The sequence below is a fragment of the Calliopsis andreniformis genome, chromosome 6, assembly GCF_051401765.1.
Source record: "Calliopsis andreniformis isolate RMS-2024a chromosome 6, iyCalAndr_principal, whole genome shotgun sequence".
NCBI lineage: Eukaryota > Metazoa > Arthropoda > Insecta > Hymenoptera > Andrenidae > Calliopsis > Calliopsis andreniformis.
In genome coordinates this window covers 4941301-4958059 of record NC_135067.1, presented here as the reverse complement: position 1 = coordinate 4958059, position 16759 = coordinate 4941301, and the positions used below count along the sequence as shown (strand labels likewise).

General features: G+C 27.2%; 2 protein-coding genes across 5 annotated transcripts; one reads left to right on the top strand and one right to left on the bottom strand.

Annotated features, from left to right (window-relative positions):
- Positions 1 to 27: 27 nt before the first annotated feature.
- On the bottom strand, positions 28 to 1092 carry Sting (transmembrane protein sting). The gene has a single exon (XM_076380927.1). It carries the CDS (start codon positions 979 to 981, stop codon positions 157 to 159), a length of 825 nt encoding a protein of 274 aa, XP_076237042.1. The 5' UTR covers positions 982 to 1092; the 3' UTR covers positions 28 to 156.
- A 1860-nt stretch (positions 1093 to 2952) lies between these two features.
- Positions 2953 to 11667, top strand: LOC143180227 (macoilin-1). 4 transcript variants are annotated; one of them, XM_076379807.1, is made up of 13 exons: positions 2953 to 3032; positions 4675 to 4816; positions 4905 to 5031; positions 5109 to 5238; positions 5351 to 5417; positions 5497 to 5707; positions 5798 to 6056; positions 6127 to 6372; positions 6588 to 6764; positions 6870 to 7148; positions 7338 to 7531; positions 8073 to 8219; positions 11515 to 11667. In XM_076379807.1, exons 1-13 carry the CDS (start codon positions 2953 to 2955, stop codon positions 11547 to 11549), a joined length of 2094 nt encoding a protein of 697 aa, XP_076235922.1. In that variant the 3' UTR covers positions 11550 to 11667. The 4 variants fall into 4 exon arrangements, with proteins under 4 accessions (XP_076235922.1, XP_076235920.1, XP_076235921.1 ...); XM_076379805.1 differs by lacking the exon at positions 11515 to 11667 and having other exon boundaries at positions 5497 to 5704; positions 8073 to 8834; XM_076379806.1 differs by lacking the exon at positions 11515 to 11667 and having other exon boundaries at positions 6606 to 6764; positions 8073 to 8834.
- The last annotated feature ends 5092 nt before the right edge of the window (positions 11668 to 16759 follow it).

Here is a 16759-nt window from a genome sequence, read left to right as displayed (position 1 = left end):
CATTTTAATAAATTATATAATATTTTTTAAAAGTTTGAAGACAAATATTATTTTCAGTAATTACACATGTATACTACTGGGTGTTTAAAATAGTTTTTTTGTATAATACTTAATGGACTTTATTTTATGCTTAAGATACAAAAATATTTGTACATATTATTTCAGATTTGTAATCTCATATAATCTTTCAAGGATAACTTTTGCAACATTAGTTTTAGCTCCAGTAGTGTCAATGTCATGATAATAAATCAGTTCACATAAATCTCTGCATTCTGGATCATCATTTAATAATTCTTTCAATTTGTTACGAAAGTTTTCTATAATATTTTTGTGATATTTTTGATACATATTTGTTTCCCGGTGGGCATGTTTCAGAACTTCGTAAAAAGTTAATAAAGGCGTTGCACCTTCTGCTACCACATATACTGGTACAGAGTTTGACTTTTTACCATCTGGGTAAATTTTATATACATTATTACGATATATTCGCCTTTTTACTCCAGCTCGATCACGAATCTCATCCTCTAACTCAATTGCGTTTTCCATCCATTGATAAGAAGCTTCTTTAAGATCTGGAGGAATGTATGATGATGAGGGAATTAAAATAAATAGCTTATGTACTGCTATTGATATATTATGACTGTCCTCAATATTTTCTATTTTTTCAAGTAAACCTTTATTAGCTGTACCCAACGATGGAAGTATAAGTCTTAGATATCCATAATAATAATTATATGCCATTCCAGTTCCATAATCTAAGCCCCATAGCATATTAGTAGTGGTACAGCTGTCTTTCCACTTAATGCAGTTAATAAATTTTGAAAACATCCATGAGAATAAAATCCAAGGCGTACATGTTAATAGATTCAACTTTTCAAACATGTGTCTCAAATATTCGTATTTCATAATAATTAAAATTATTATTATTGAATAAATACTATATAAGAATACTGTTACAATAGACTTAAAACTATCTTTCATTGAAATTAAGTCTATGTCATATAGTGTGTGTTTACAGAGTTTTGACAAAACATTTTGGGCCAAAAACACTGCGGTAAAAAATAGCGTAATAACAAATATGTCTTCTACAGAAGTTGAATTCTCGTTTTCATCTTCCATATGTTTGCATTATTGAAGTAGACACAATGTTATCAAAATGTAAATAACCTTATTCAAATATAAACCCAGGTAGTTAGAATATACTTTCAACACTTTATACCAGGCGGCGCTGAATTTAATCGAGATAAAAGACTGATCAGACCATTCAGACTTCAGACCAAACTGATAACGCTAAGTTTCATAGACTTTTCAAGTTCAGTGTGTTAACTAAGGTCATCTTAACAATTTTATCTTGTATTCTGTGAACATTTATTATGAAAAATGTTGTAATATAACATTTTTCAAATACGAAATAATTATAATTTGCAGTTTGTAATATTTTACATTTTATTCTGTATTCTCACATTAAACAATTAGAGTCAGCTTATATGTTAGTATTTACTGATAACGAACTGATATATATTTAAATTTATGAAGAAATTAAGATATTTCATAATAAATATCTTGTTTATATTGTTGTACTTTTAAGATTTATTACATTTATTATGATTACATAGCTACATACATATATTTTTACTATACTTGACTGTAAGGATATGCTACATCTCAGTAATTTTCCAATATATTATTTAGTATTATTAACGAGTAATTCTTCATTGCATATGCAAAAATAAATATAAAAGTAATGATAAATGTATACATATGTATCTTTTACAGCCTTACATATATTTATAATTCTATTATTTACATTTATACATGTACATAAATAATTGAAATGTAATTTTTTTTATTCAACGTAGTGAAATAAAGTGTCTAAAGTGTAATAAATGCAATTCAAACATACTTTAAAATGGTCCAATTTTTATTACATGTATAATGAGTTTACAGTTAAAAATGAGAAACTAAGTTATTACTATGTAATTGAAATAGTTTTGTAGTTATTACATTTCATGTAATTTAGTCTATTGTCCTATTAGTAGTAGAAAGAAAAATATTAAACATGTAAATTTGTCTAAAATATTAACTTACTTTTTATTTTCACACTAGTTTTTACAATGTATGTACTTTCCAAGATTTTAAATTTATATTATTTGCACATTACATAAAGAAATACAAATGAAACCTAAAATATCCATAGAAACAGTTTAACACATAATTAAAATTTCATTTCGAATATGTATACGTTATTCAAAATAATACCAATAATAATTTACGAACCGTTAATATAAGAAATGCAAGTGTATGTGCAAGATTTATACAGTATCGTAACATAAAAAAGGGTTATCAAGAATGTTCAAATATGCACATATTCTTAAAAAAAAAAAAAAAAAAATAAGCGAATGAAACACATTAAAATGAATGCAGCGAAAATGTTTGACATAGGTATGTGTATGCGCGTGTGTGCGTAGGTGCGCGCGATTATGAGAAAGAGAAGGAAAATCGCATATCGCTAGGTCGAAGCGCTGTAACGTAAGTGAAACAAGTCGATTTGACCTAAGGTGCAATCGAAAGCATGCACGATCGATAGAGTTTACGATCCGAAATCTTCGTCCCGCAAAAATCATCCAACACCTCGGCGCACAGATCTGTCCCTCGTCCCGTACAAGTAAACGTACGTACCTCGTTTCGTTGTGCGTCGCGGAATAAATATTCCAGCAGGTGATTTTCGGTGCTGATTAGCGGCCATGTCCTACAATGGACCAATCAGCTGCTTGATAAACTGCTGTAAAACCTCGAATCTGTCCGCAGACGAATGACAACAAAAGAGACTGATAGAAGTCGCGCGCGAGACGGTGGATTTTTTCACGACCCCGCAGAAGATTTGCGGTTTTTTCCCTTCTGTTGTTCGCCGCGAATAACGTCGCTTTGGTCGTGGTGAAAGTGTCGAGGAATATGAAGAGAAGAAATGTCGAGTGCGGTAAGCTTCGGAGGCCCTTGAAACGCAACAAGCTCACCGAGGGAATCTACGGAAGGTAAATTTTCGCCGCCATATGTCCTCTTATTGGGATTGTTAGTTTCAAAAGTAACCAAAGATCCAACGAATCCTTCATTCGAACGCCTTCAGTTTTCCTGTCGAGTATTTTTGCGGTCTCGGATGTTCTATCGGACGTACCGAGTTTCCGCAGTGCACTGTACCAGTGCGCGAGCTTGTCGGCCGCTTTCCAGAAGCTGCATGATATAACTTGACATTTATTAAAACCTTGACCATGTGTATCTGTTTTTGCAGAAACTACCTTTCTGTAACCTTCGTTACTTGATACTCGATGGACTCGTTAATGATTTCCATGTATAGTCGTCAGACAAATTCGCGGGATCAACAATTGTTTATTTATCTGTTTTTGTATGTGTTATGAATTTACATTGTATACTTACGTAATTAAGATTTTGTTAATGTGATTTTCATCTGACGGTATCTGATTTACGCTTTTACTTTTAGAGATAATTTATCTTACGCTCTTGTGCGATATGCAATTGTATGTAATGTAATGTAATGAAACATTGTAACATGAAGCTTTGATTTGCTTAATTTCTGTATGGTAGAGAGACACCATAGCTGGTTCTTTGGAAATTGTTATCAAAATCGAAAGAAATGAATCTAGACATTAGATGTTAACATTTCGTAGAATGGTTCATAACAATGTATATTTTTATGTAACAATAAACATTTAGCTAATGAAAGTTTGAAAGTTAAGAAAGTGCAATCTTTGAAAGCACATACTAACTACTTTAAAAATGGAAAGATTGGTCTATGATTCACGGTGTTGTTAAATCAGATTTCTTTTAGTTTTTACTTCTAAGAACTAAATTTTATGTGATTATATGTGGCCATTATCATAACTCTTTTATACAACTACAAATAAATTAATTATCGTCAATCTTATATATCAATACTTATAGCTATATTATAATTATATTACAATTGAGAAACATCTGAAATGATTACATTTAAACTTAACATTTTTATTCATGAAGTAAATGTTACATTCTTTGAACAAGTTTTTATATATTTTTCAACTTATTTAGTTACTTTGGATAGTTATGAATTACTTATGATAAAATACGTAGCAATGTAAAATATTTTGTAGAATACTATAATTTAATTTCATAACTCATCTTCTGTGATTATAGAATAAAATAACACAAGTTACATTTTCACAAATTTTAATTTATGTCATAATCAAGATTAAGGAAATAAAATGGATGTCATATTTTTTCATTTAATTTTATAAGTAATAAATTGTCCACAAATATCACAAAATATTTAAAATTCTCATGTATTATAGATCTCAAATATATTTCAAATTTCAACATTTCTAATTTGTTGATATCATTTTCCATATTTATATTGTTTTATCTTACAATCACAAAAATAGTTTATGTTATTTAATACTTCTTGTATTCATTGATTTATCAAATTTGTAGTTATATGTATTATATTTTTTAACTTTGTCTGAAATTGAAAACAAAAATATTATGTTTTTTGGTTATAAGAAACATCATTACAATTTAGTTATATATAATATACAAATTATTTAGTTATATACATTCTTTTGTTTGTTTGAATTATTACTTTTAAAAATGCCAAAAATAATATAACATTCTTTTATATTTCAGTACTTTGCTTTATCTAAAATTTCTTCTACTATGGGCCATGGTAATTTTGGCAGACTTCATTTTAGAATTCCGTTTTGAATTTTTGTGGCCATTCTGGCTGCTTCTCAGAAGCGTTTACGATTCTTTTAAATATCAAGGCTTGGTAAGTAATAAATGCTACTTGGATAAAACTCATTTAACATACTGCATTGTATTAATTTCTAATATAATGAAATCTATTCTGTTTTTAGGCCTTCTCTGTATTTTTTATTTGTATTGCACTTACATCAGATATGATCTGTTTTTTTTTCATACCAGTACATTGGTTGTTTTTCGCTGCCAGCACTTACGTTTGGGTACAATATGTTTGGCACACAGGTAAATAACAAGTATTAGAATTTTGTCAATAAATAATGTACAATATAATATACAAATAATGTTGTATTATTAAACAGACAAAGGTGTGTGCCTACCAACTGTGATGCTATGGTTATTATTTCTATACATAGAAGCAGCGGTTCGATTAAGAGATTTACGACATATGCCTTTCCATTTGGACCTGTGTAGGCCATTTGCAGCACATTGGTATATATATTTTTCCTTTAATTATTTTTTGTTTACGTACATTAGAATATATAGAATATATCTTTTTTCTTCAAATAGATCAATAGGTGTACTACATATATTATTTTTTCAGCATTGGTTATCCAGTTGTTACATTAGGTTTTGGTTTTAAAAGCTACATTGGCTACAGAATGAGACAGGTAAATCTTATAAAAAAGGATATAATATTTTTCTAATAATCTTTACAATTTTTATATACACAAGTTCTTTTTCCGTCAGCGGAAACAAAAAGATGTAGCAAAAGAAAATGAATTTTACCTACAGCTATTACAACAAGCTCTACCTCTAGAGCAACAAACTAGTTCAGTACAACAAATTCAGCAAGTTCAGTCACAAGCACATGTTACTGCTTCATTAGAGCAACATGTTAAAACACAATCTAATAAATTAAATCCACAATATAACCCAAGCCCTGAAAAGAGCAGAGGTAGTTTGTATTTATTTTCAAGTTACAATATTTTACTATATCTATAAAATGTGTGATAAAATTGTTATAATTTGATAATTAAATACGTTATAGGAAGCAGTAATAATTCCGCAGAAGTAGGTATACAAAATGGTAGTTTACACATAGGTACACAAATTACAATGCAATCCCAAAACGTCACAACAAAAAATAATCATAGAAAGTCCTTGGACAAAGGTGAAAAACAGGAAGAACAGCATAATAAACATAATATAACAAATGTGTCACAGTCTGACAAAAATGATAAAAGATTTATACATACAAATGGAAGTACAATCACTCATAATGATATACAATTTGTTGAGAGGATCGGGTAAGTAATGTATGAATACACATTACGTAATGTTCAAGAAATTTACTAAAATCCTAAATGTAAAGTACAGATCTGTGAATGATTTTGATGCAAATGAAATAGAAAAAGACAAATTTGTCAAGAGTGGAAACTGTGGGCACGTTACAGTGAAATCTCAAGCTAATGGTACTGTAACAGGAAAATGGAATAATATAAAAGAAAATCGAGAAACATCGTCCACTGTTAATACTCAACGTGAACGTAAAACTCGTCAGGTTAAAACCTCAGTTGATAATATATCTGAACAACAAAAACAGCAAGATGATTATTGTCAAAGGTACATCACTTTCGTTATTCTGTTATAGAAAAATGATACAAATGCATATGAAATGCCTCAAAGTATTGTTTTGTTTTTCTGAGTACATGTATGTGTTTTTTCTTTGACGTATTTTTAATTTTCCGCTGACTTATTTTATATGATTTTGTACAAGGAAAAAATATGAATTATGTTATCGGCTTTTTCTTTAGTGTAATCCCATATCATTTAAATAGGTTACTGATGTGTCGCAGGCTTGAGGCTGACATAAAACGCTTAAAGTCAGACTTGCAGTCAAGTCGGCAACTGGAACAAGAACTTCGTTCTCAAATAAACACTTTACAAAATGGGGAACGACAAGCGAAAGGTGATATACAACAACTTCAACATGACAACGATCAGTTGCAAACCAAGTAAGTAAATGAAACTGTTTTAACAAATATAAAGTTCTATTTTGAAACTTAGTTCTAAAATGTTTTTTTTCCTTTCGAAAACCTACATGTATCTATCTTTGACAGGTTACATGGATTAGTAACAGCTCGTCAATTAGATAAACAAACGATGTCCTCGTTGGAAAAACGTATCGCAGAAGAACGTAAACAGCGTACTGCTTGTGAAGCATCCTTAGTTTCTGAAAGACGAGCTCGACGAGCTGCAGAAGAGGCACGTTCTGCAATTCCACCTCCTCCTCCACCACTTATTAGACAAGAATGTACAGATGCGTGTAAAAATCGTAGAACGCAAATGGAGCAAGATCTTAAAACTTTGAGACGAGAACTTAAAGCAAAAGAAGAAAGGTAAGAACTCTAGTTTAAATTAAACATTGAATTTTTTTCATATTTTCTCTTTGTATACGTAAAAGTAATATGAATAAGTAATTAGAGACTCTTCTTTTTGACAATTTAACAAAGCGATCTACATATTAGTAAAACTAATTATGAATCACTAGTGTAGCATATTATATAATGTAATGGTTTTGGAACTAGATGCAGTGTATTAGAAAAAGATATAACACGTTGTAAGGAAAATCACAAAGAATCTGAAATTCTACTTGGAGCGCTTAATGCGTTACAAGATAAAACTGCTCATTTAGAAGATAGTTTGAGTGCAGAAACACGCATCAAACTGGATCTATTTTCTGCGCTTGGTGAAGCAAAACGACAAGTAGAAATCAGAGACAGTAAGTAAAACTTCTATTTACACAAAATTTTAGTAATCATTTTTCAAAAAATTTGAAATTTAATATATAAAGATTGTCTAAAGTAGAAATTAGTAAACTTTTCTAACATAGTAGGTAATTCTAAGCCACAAAACACAAGGTGCTACAAAATATATTAACATTTTTGTTTCTATTTATACTTTAAGAGTGATGTATATTTTAATGATTTTTCATTTGTAGCAATAATTGTATATGTAAAATCATGTTTCACATTTTTACTATTAGTATACTTCAGAGATTATATACCTCATATAACTGAATAACAAAGATTTAAAACAAACTCATAATATACGTAATTTATTTTGCTTAGAATAACCTACTAAATATGTAGAAAAAATTCGTCAATTTCATTCAAACATCTATAGAGGAACATAATTGAATTGCTTTTTTAAGAGCCATAGTATTTTAATGAATATTGATATGAAATTTAACGGAGTAATGTATTTCAAGTTTCAGTATAATGATAGATAGCACATACATTATACCTTTTATGTTGAATTAGGTTTAATCAGATCTCAAGAAAAGGAAATTGAAATGTTAAAAGCAAAAATAGCCCAAGATTTAGCTGTGATGCCACAAGATACATTTGGTCCTGCACCATCTTGCGCGACTTCTAAGCTTCGGTTAAATAACGAAGTACGAGTAACAGGTACAAAAATACGTTCTAATGAAAGTCCCTGTCCAGGCTGTACAGTATCGAATTTGGATCCAAATGCGACAGTATATACGCCTAAGAGTTCTCTGATAGCGTCTACCGAAGCTTAATAATTACAATTTTGACCACAACTACGGCTTCACGGAAGTTTGGTATAAATTATATAAACATGTTTCAAGTATGTTTCTCAATGGAAACTCAAGTACAAGTTTGGATTTTACATATGTTACTTCTTTTTTGTGTTAGAGTTATAACTTTCTGATTTAAATATATAAAATTTACAAAACACGTTATTTCCTCAAGCTTTACTTCTCTTAAAAAAACGTGAGTTATAAATTTGTCAAGTATAACAACGAAGGATATCTTCACAATGTCTTCCATGAGAAACTTCAAGAAACGTGTTTTGAAACATACTTGTCACCTGAAATAATACAATGTTATTAACTACTTGTGACTATAGGACGTGACTACTATTGGATTTAAGAATATTTAAAAGTTAGTTACGTCCTGTTAAAGATGCTGTAGGTTGATCTTATGGATACTTTCTTTAATCTTCTAGTACATTCGTTAAAAATATGAAAAAGTAACAATTCGAGGTTAGAACGTCAATAAAACATTAAATCATTAGGTAACGTAGGTAACTGTTAAACTTTATATTAAATTTAGTAGTTCTAAATAGATAAATATTTGATAAATTGATTGTTGGCATAATTATTGCCATACATGTATGAAAAAGAAGCTTGTTAATTGTTTAATGTTATCTATATATTTTAATAATTTTTTACAGTACTCGATTTACCAATTGTCATGACACAATCATAAAATTAAATATACCATAACATACATAGCATAAATTGAATCAATAAATAAATAGTAGTATACTTTTTATTTATTAGAAATGCAAAAAGATTAAGAATGTAATCTGTACTTGATCTACCTACAGCATATGCCTAAATCTATGACGACTTGTTATAGGCACAAATATTAATCAAGTCGTAATACGAAGCTAGTCCAGCATACAAACTGTATTTAATGTCTTTGGCAAGTGAAGCCATTTTAAGTCATGTGATCATCTAAAAAACCAGCCATTAATATACATTGAAAAACCTGCCGTTTATCATTCAAGAAGATCGATTTGAATATCAAAATATTTAGACTCATTTTAAATGGTCATCGTTGTATTGATACTCCTATTTCTGTATGTTTCGTATATTTTTAAATGTATTTTTTTAATTTAGCGATACATTTGTGTATTGGCTTTCGAACGGTGTAAATTAAGTGTTAAGTAATTCTTAATAGCTTTCGACACTGGTACAGTGTTTAATGTGATAAATAGAAAATTTGCAGAAATTTAAAGATAAACACATGTGCTAATTTGTTTATTAACGATAATTCGACGATTTTCATTTATGAAGTAACCTGTAGAATAAGACAATATGTAATGCCACATTATATTGATTACTGAATAATCGAATCATGTACTAAATTTAGTAATCAAATGGTAAATTTAAAGTTTAAAAATTTGCTGATATTGTTATGAATAATCGAATTGTATGTTATTTTGTCTGAATGAAAATATGAGAGTTGTTAAAAATTTTATTCTACTATATATTTGAAGAATAAGTTAAATTTAATACATATCTTGTCTTTTAGTATGAGAATTTCCAAGCTTTCCAACCGTTGGTTAAAAATTTAACAAAATTCGATCATTTAAAAAAACATAGTAAATTATAGTTACGTACTGTTTTGTATATTAATTTTATATTTTTTTTATATACTTCAAGTTTTAGGTTTAATGTTTATATATATTTAATTGGTTTTTCTTCTACAAATTTTAAGATTAATATACTTAATTCTAAGGCAGTACTGAGATAGTGAATACAGTTAAATACTTTTTGGTGAGGTATTAGAATTTACTTTTTTCAATATACTTTTAAATAAGCTTCCCCAAGCTAAAAATAGCAACAAAATATATGTTGTTATATTATTGTTTAAACAATAATTATTTATTTATACGTAATATACAATTTCGAGAAAAAATTGATAGAACAGAAACGGCATTACACGTAGAAGATTTTGACTAAAAATGGTTTTTACCTATGTTTTTTTATCCCGCAAGAAAGCCAGTACCTGCTTACTTCAATGAACAATTAACGACTGGTTGATATCATAAAGGTCATTCTTCCATGATTGTATATATAAGGCACTGTCATGACAATTTATTAATAGCATAGTGGATCATGACCAACTAGTCAAATGAATTTCTATAAGCACAAATATTTATTAGATATGTAACATTCATTTGATATTCCTACCCTTTCATAAAAAAGCAATACTAATTATTGTTTTCTGTCATTTGGTTCCAAAAATTATTCGATATTCACTAAAGTCTCAGTTTCATGAATTAATTTTATATCTCTTGATTGATCCACATACTAAGCGTAATTACAGAATATTGCTGCACAATACATATTTTACAGCTATTTTTCAACTTGCACGATAATTGTATTTGAAATGCAGTCATTTTACTTTAATTTGTTTTTAAAAGTCTGAAAGAATAATTCATTTATGAAAGTATTATGTTGCTTTAGATGATACATCAATTGTAGGAAAAATGTGTAAAATTTTTATTTAAAGAATTCAAAGCATATCAATACAAAGATCGTGTAATCCTGAACATTTTTTTACTTCATTTTCTGTTTTATGAATAACAGTGCTAGTTTTCCATTTTCAAGCGCCAATATATATACATATATGCATGCGTGTGTATATGTATATACATATATGTATACTGACGTTTGTATAAATACTTTTTTACTTTTCACTGCTGTGAGCAGTACTATAACCGAGGGTTAATGTGCTTACTTCAGTCTGTTAATACACTTTGACATAATTTTTACTAAAAAAAAAATTGTTTACTTGATCATACACGTGAAACTTTACTATCCTCTTATCTTTTATTGTCTAAGATGGGAATTGGTTTTATCATCAAATTTCATTTCTTCTTAAAGTTGAATTATCTATATCAATTTGTATCATCATATAAGTAAGCCCGTACAATATAATTGAACAGTGTAAATAATCATTTACAATAGATCCGTAAACACATAAAAAACAACTGTAATTCTTTGGGCACTTGCATAGCATAGTCAATATTATGTAAAAGTTAATTTTTTATTTTAACAAAAAGATGTCCTCCTAGGTCATTCATGATTTTATGACATATTTACAGAATTTATTTTTTGAATGAAATTCAGAGTAACATAATGGAATTGTCTTGTTTGCTTAGATTTTCATTGGTTGCAACAAAGGAAGAATATATAGGTCTTATGAAAAGGAAACTAAATTGAAACTGACCATCTGAAAACTATAATCCATTTTAAAATGGAAACGAAATAGGAACAGTATTATAAAATATAAATAAACTGGAAGCATCAGTGCATCGTACTTGTATCAAATAAAGTATAGCTTATAAATAATGGTACAACTAAAATTAGTCTTCTACAATTGAACATTATTCTGTTTAAATGAACAAAGTAATGTATGTGACATGTATAATATGTGTTTAATTTCTTTAGTTACAATGTGCTATTTTATATAATATACAAATTCTTAATTGAAGATGAAACTATGATAAACTAAAAGTTAAATAATATCTTAAATATGCAACGTACATGAATTAATTTGAAAGCAGAAGTATAGAACAATTATTTTGCAATAATATTGTTTTAAAATAAGTGATTTCTTTCTGAACTGTAGCATTATCAAATGCACATTAAGTACCTGATCTGGCAAGGCCGTAGAGTTCACGGCTAATATACTTATTATGGATTTAATTCCATTATAAGCCTGGTTTCGCAAACGATTATTTTTACTATTTAATTAATCCATATTGTTTATATTTACTTAATGTGATACATTAAATGCAAATGTGTGTCGATACTCGTACACATACAACTATAGCAAATATACATTTAATTTTCCTAGCATATACATCCCATTTCATTTTTTGCAAAAATAATTTGAAATACATATTTATAAGGCATACAATGTAAATTGTATGAGGTGTTTTTTATATTTATAATTACATAATAATTATGTCTTACAATTTTAAGCTTCATGTTGGTTTGTATTTAAATTGTATTTAGAAGCATACTTTGAAGACAATAATAATTATTGCTTTTTTGTTACAGAATTAAATGTTTCAAGTGAAAAATGACATGTAAAAAATTTGTTATGACTACTAAAACGATGGATTTAAAGTAATATTTTTTTTAGTAAAAGTAGCTTCCAAATAAATTATGGGAGAATAAGAAATTAATATCTGTAATAAAACTACACAGAGGATTTTATTTATAATAAAAATTTGAAGTTTAATTTGTACTGAAGCAAGCGTAATTTATAAAGAAACCAACATTAGCCAGCAGAAAGTTTACATTAAAAAAAAGATAATTACAGTTGTTTTTTAAAATGTAGATGAATAATGTTACTTTTGTTTTCATATACTGGTTTCAGAACAATATTTGTTATTAATTATATATACGTTCATAATTAAACATTATTGATGCAATGACATAACAGATGACAAGTAAATACGGAGGATCAACATAATATTTACATTTAAAAAATCACATCTAAATATATCAAAAGAATATAAACAATATCAGACATTTTTTTTATAAAAAAATGATGGTAAAGTAAATGAGCAAATCAGAGTTATGTATCTCCAGTAATATGTATATAATTTTGTAATGAAATTCCAAGGAGATAAAGTTATTAAAATATTAACTTTAATTAATATATTTAAAAACACATTCAAGTATATACGACAGTACACATTTAAATGTACATTTATATAATAGAATGTTGTAATAATTGGTCATTCTCCTTAAACATTTAACAAGCAAATTGCTGTTTATAAAAATAATTGTAAAATAAAGTAGCATCAAATTATGATTTCGTCATATGTTATAAAATTTGTTAATGTATTTCTGTTTTTATAATAATATACAATTTCCATTGTAATAAATTGATAAGCTTATTAAGACCTTCAACAAAGTACTTTGGTGACTAGCAACTGCTTTTTAAGATATATATTTTGGTATTTTTTATCTTCTTGTATTTATCATTTCATATTGCTGATTTATTCGTCACGTCTTCATGTCACTGTTGTTAATGTACTTTGAACAGTAGAAACAAAAGTTATTGATTAGATATAATGATCTATGTCAAATTATAGTAATTTACCAGTAAAGTAGTCAAGATATAAACAACTTTATGTTGTTACCACATCAGAGTTAACTTTTAGAAAGATATGACTTTTATTAGGAATGTAATGAAATAATATCATTTGGTGTTTTTAATAGAAGCATCAGAGATATTTTAAGATTACTAATTTTGTTTGGTAAATGAAATATTTTTTTCAATTTATTTTTATAGATAATTTTATAAATATACAGTGATATATGACATAAAGTTACTCAATTATATTAGTCAGAGAAAGAACAAATATTATTTTAAACATTTCGTATAATTAAATTTTTAATAATTTATATATGTATTTTCATGCACATTGCTAATATACCTTCAACTCATCTTATGACTGTATAAACTTGCTTTCAGTTTTCTTTAACAAATTTAAAGATAACAAGTGTAATTAATGTAAAGGTTTTTTTTATTTCAGTGTACATAAATATTCTTTTTTATATTTTATAACATGTTTAACAGTGGCTGAACAGCATACTGCAGTTACTTCCAATTATTTAATTCTTTTGTAAGAATAACATTCTATACACAAAGTAAGCTGATGGCCTTAAGCATCCTTTATGTTACTATTTAGAAATGCAAAGTAATATTATGCTATCTTCCATAACGAAACAAAATAATTTTATCTATTTTAAACGTGTCATTCTTTCTAAATTAGGAATATTATACAGAAAACATCTTAATCTAAATTTAAAGAGCTTTTTTACAATATTTATTCTTATTAGAAAGTGCCAAGCAAAATGAGAAAATAAAAATTACTTGATTCTAATGTTAGATAACAGTTGCAAGCTACCAAAGTCTTTTTATAAGGAACAAAGATACATGACTGTCTCTCATACTAACTTCTGAAATGAACATTGTTGTCAAAGTAGGACAGTAACAATCTAAATACTTATAAGAATTCAATTCTTCCTTTCCACTATATTTTTATCACCTATAAAAATGACGAGGATTTATGTTCTAGTACTTTGAAACTAAAATTTATACATTATATTCCAAAAGACAATAAAACATTTTTTTTATTTTATAGTAAAATAAACATTTATACAATAACTAAATGAATATGTAAATAGCACTTGTTTATAAAATGTTTGTGTATGTTAATTTATTAACATGATTTATAGAAAGAAAAAAAAAGTTTTTACATAGTATTATATCTTTTAAAAGTCTATTAAACTTCTTTAAAGTAATACTATGCAAAGGTAATAAAAGAACTTGAAAATACGCACAAATAATAATTATTTTTTATGAGTTTGTAGCAAAACAAAAATGTCTATAATATATACATACATATTACAATTGCAAAGTAATAATCATAATTTCGTTTTTGAAAACCTTTCCAATAATAATTTAGAATACATAATGTAAAAATTATTTTCAGAGACACAAAAATGAAAACACTGATTTTTAATATCATTTAGGTACATAAATGTATTGATATAACCATATTTATGTTATATATTTTATTTTGTGTAAAAACAATTAATCATTTACAACTTACTTTAATTATCCAAAATGTTAAATACCAGTGACTAGTAATGGATGTTTTTCTTATCAAGTAACATTATGCTTTTAAACTATAACTGTGTACTTATACCATCTGCTTCCATTTTTTTTTTACTCTGAATGAAACTGTTAAAAGGTAGTATATAATTGAATGGAAATTAAATTATCAATTTTTCAATGTATTGACAATGCAGGCAAGTGTCTTCTTTTTCTGTGTCAAAATTATTTTTCATGTTATATCATTTTCCTTGTAAAAATTTTGGAATCTTCTTTCATTACAGAGAGAACGAATAGTATCACTAAAATGTTTTCAGTACACTTATTGCATTGAATGTGGGTACCATGTTAAAACTGAAATAAAATTTGGCTACATGAACAAGTTCTTGTAGAAAACAAAAGTATCTATAGAAAAATAAAGTCAAGAAAGGTTCATTGACCCTCTGATTCTTTAACTAGCTTAAGAAGTGAAGTATAAAAGACGTAATGGAACATGATTTTAGTTCTCGAACTATATCTTGAAGGAAAAGTTTAATTTACGTACTATTTACGACACACGCATGCATATACAAAATATATATACGTTCGTATATTTAAGGACATATGTACATGGTTATTTATTTATTTCTTTATTTATCTACTAATTATTTCTCCTGATCTCGAAAACACACGAGGCATACACACCTTGTGTTTATAACAGACTTTTTACATCTTTTTTACTAATTGCTCCATTAACAAGATTTCATTTTCATGCTAAGGCAGAGAAGCATATGTATGTTTCAACATGAATATATGCTATTTCTATAATGTGTGTTGTAAACAAGTTAAAGGTCATTTTTTTCATGCTTTTACTTAAGATGACCTTAAATATATCATATTTTTACTACATTGATTGAACTTTTAAATAGCAGTTTTTCTACTCTAGTCTTTAAGTTATTTATCCCATTATAATCCATTCTGTCAGGAAATATTTTCTTCTGCTGAGTCCTCCTCCTCTTTCCTTCAATCATCTCATCCGATTATTTCTCAATAGATTTTCTTGCATAATAGCAAACATAAAATACTTCCTCTTTATACAAGTGTTTCAATGTTCTTTTAATTGTAACACAATCAACTAATCCAGATATTCGTGTGTATTTAAAAACTCAAATACTTCATATTTTCATATATAATAAATATAATATTTTAGTATGCATAAAAGGTATTATCCCATTCTTGTTACATTTTTTGTAAATAGTTCTACACTTTCGTTTACGCTACAATTGAAGTGAAAACGTATTTCTTGGTATTAGTACTTAATGACTTTACATTGTGTACTATGTACCATAGTTTATACGATAGAAATATTTATTACAATAAATGTTGTACAACGATACGTGTATAATTTATACATTAATATTAATACATTAATACTAATATAATGGAATTACTATGTGTAAATATTATTATCATTTCGTCTCATTTTTTACCTCACTTAGTACGTTACAATTAAAAAATTGGGGTAAACTAAGTTAATAACTACATTTCTTAAAAAATGTCAAAGAACTTTAAATTGATCCAACATTATTTATACAGTTAAAAATCTTGTATCATTCTTTTCAGTTTCAAAATTTATTTATAAATGAATAACAAGATATACTTTAATACTATATTATTCTTCTCAATTTACCTTTCCTGATTTTCTTTTATGAATTTTATGGTTTTGTTTCTTTTTATTTGATCTGCAATCTATTTACAGGATTATTTGCAATTCTATTTACAAGAGA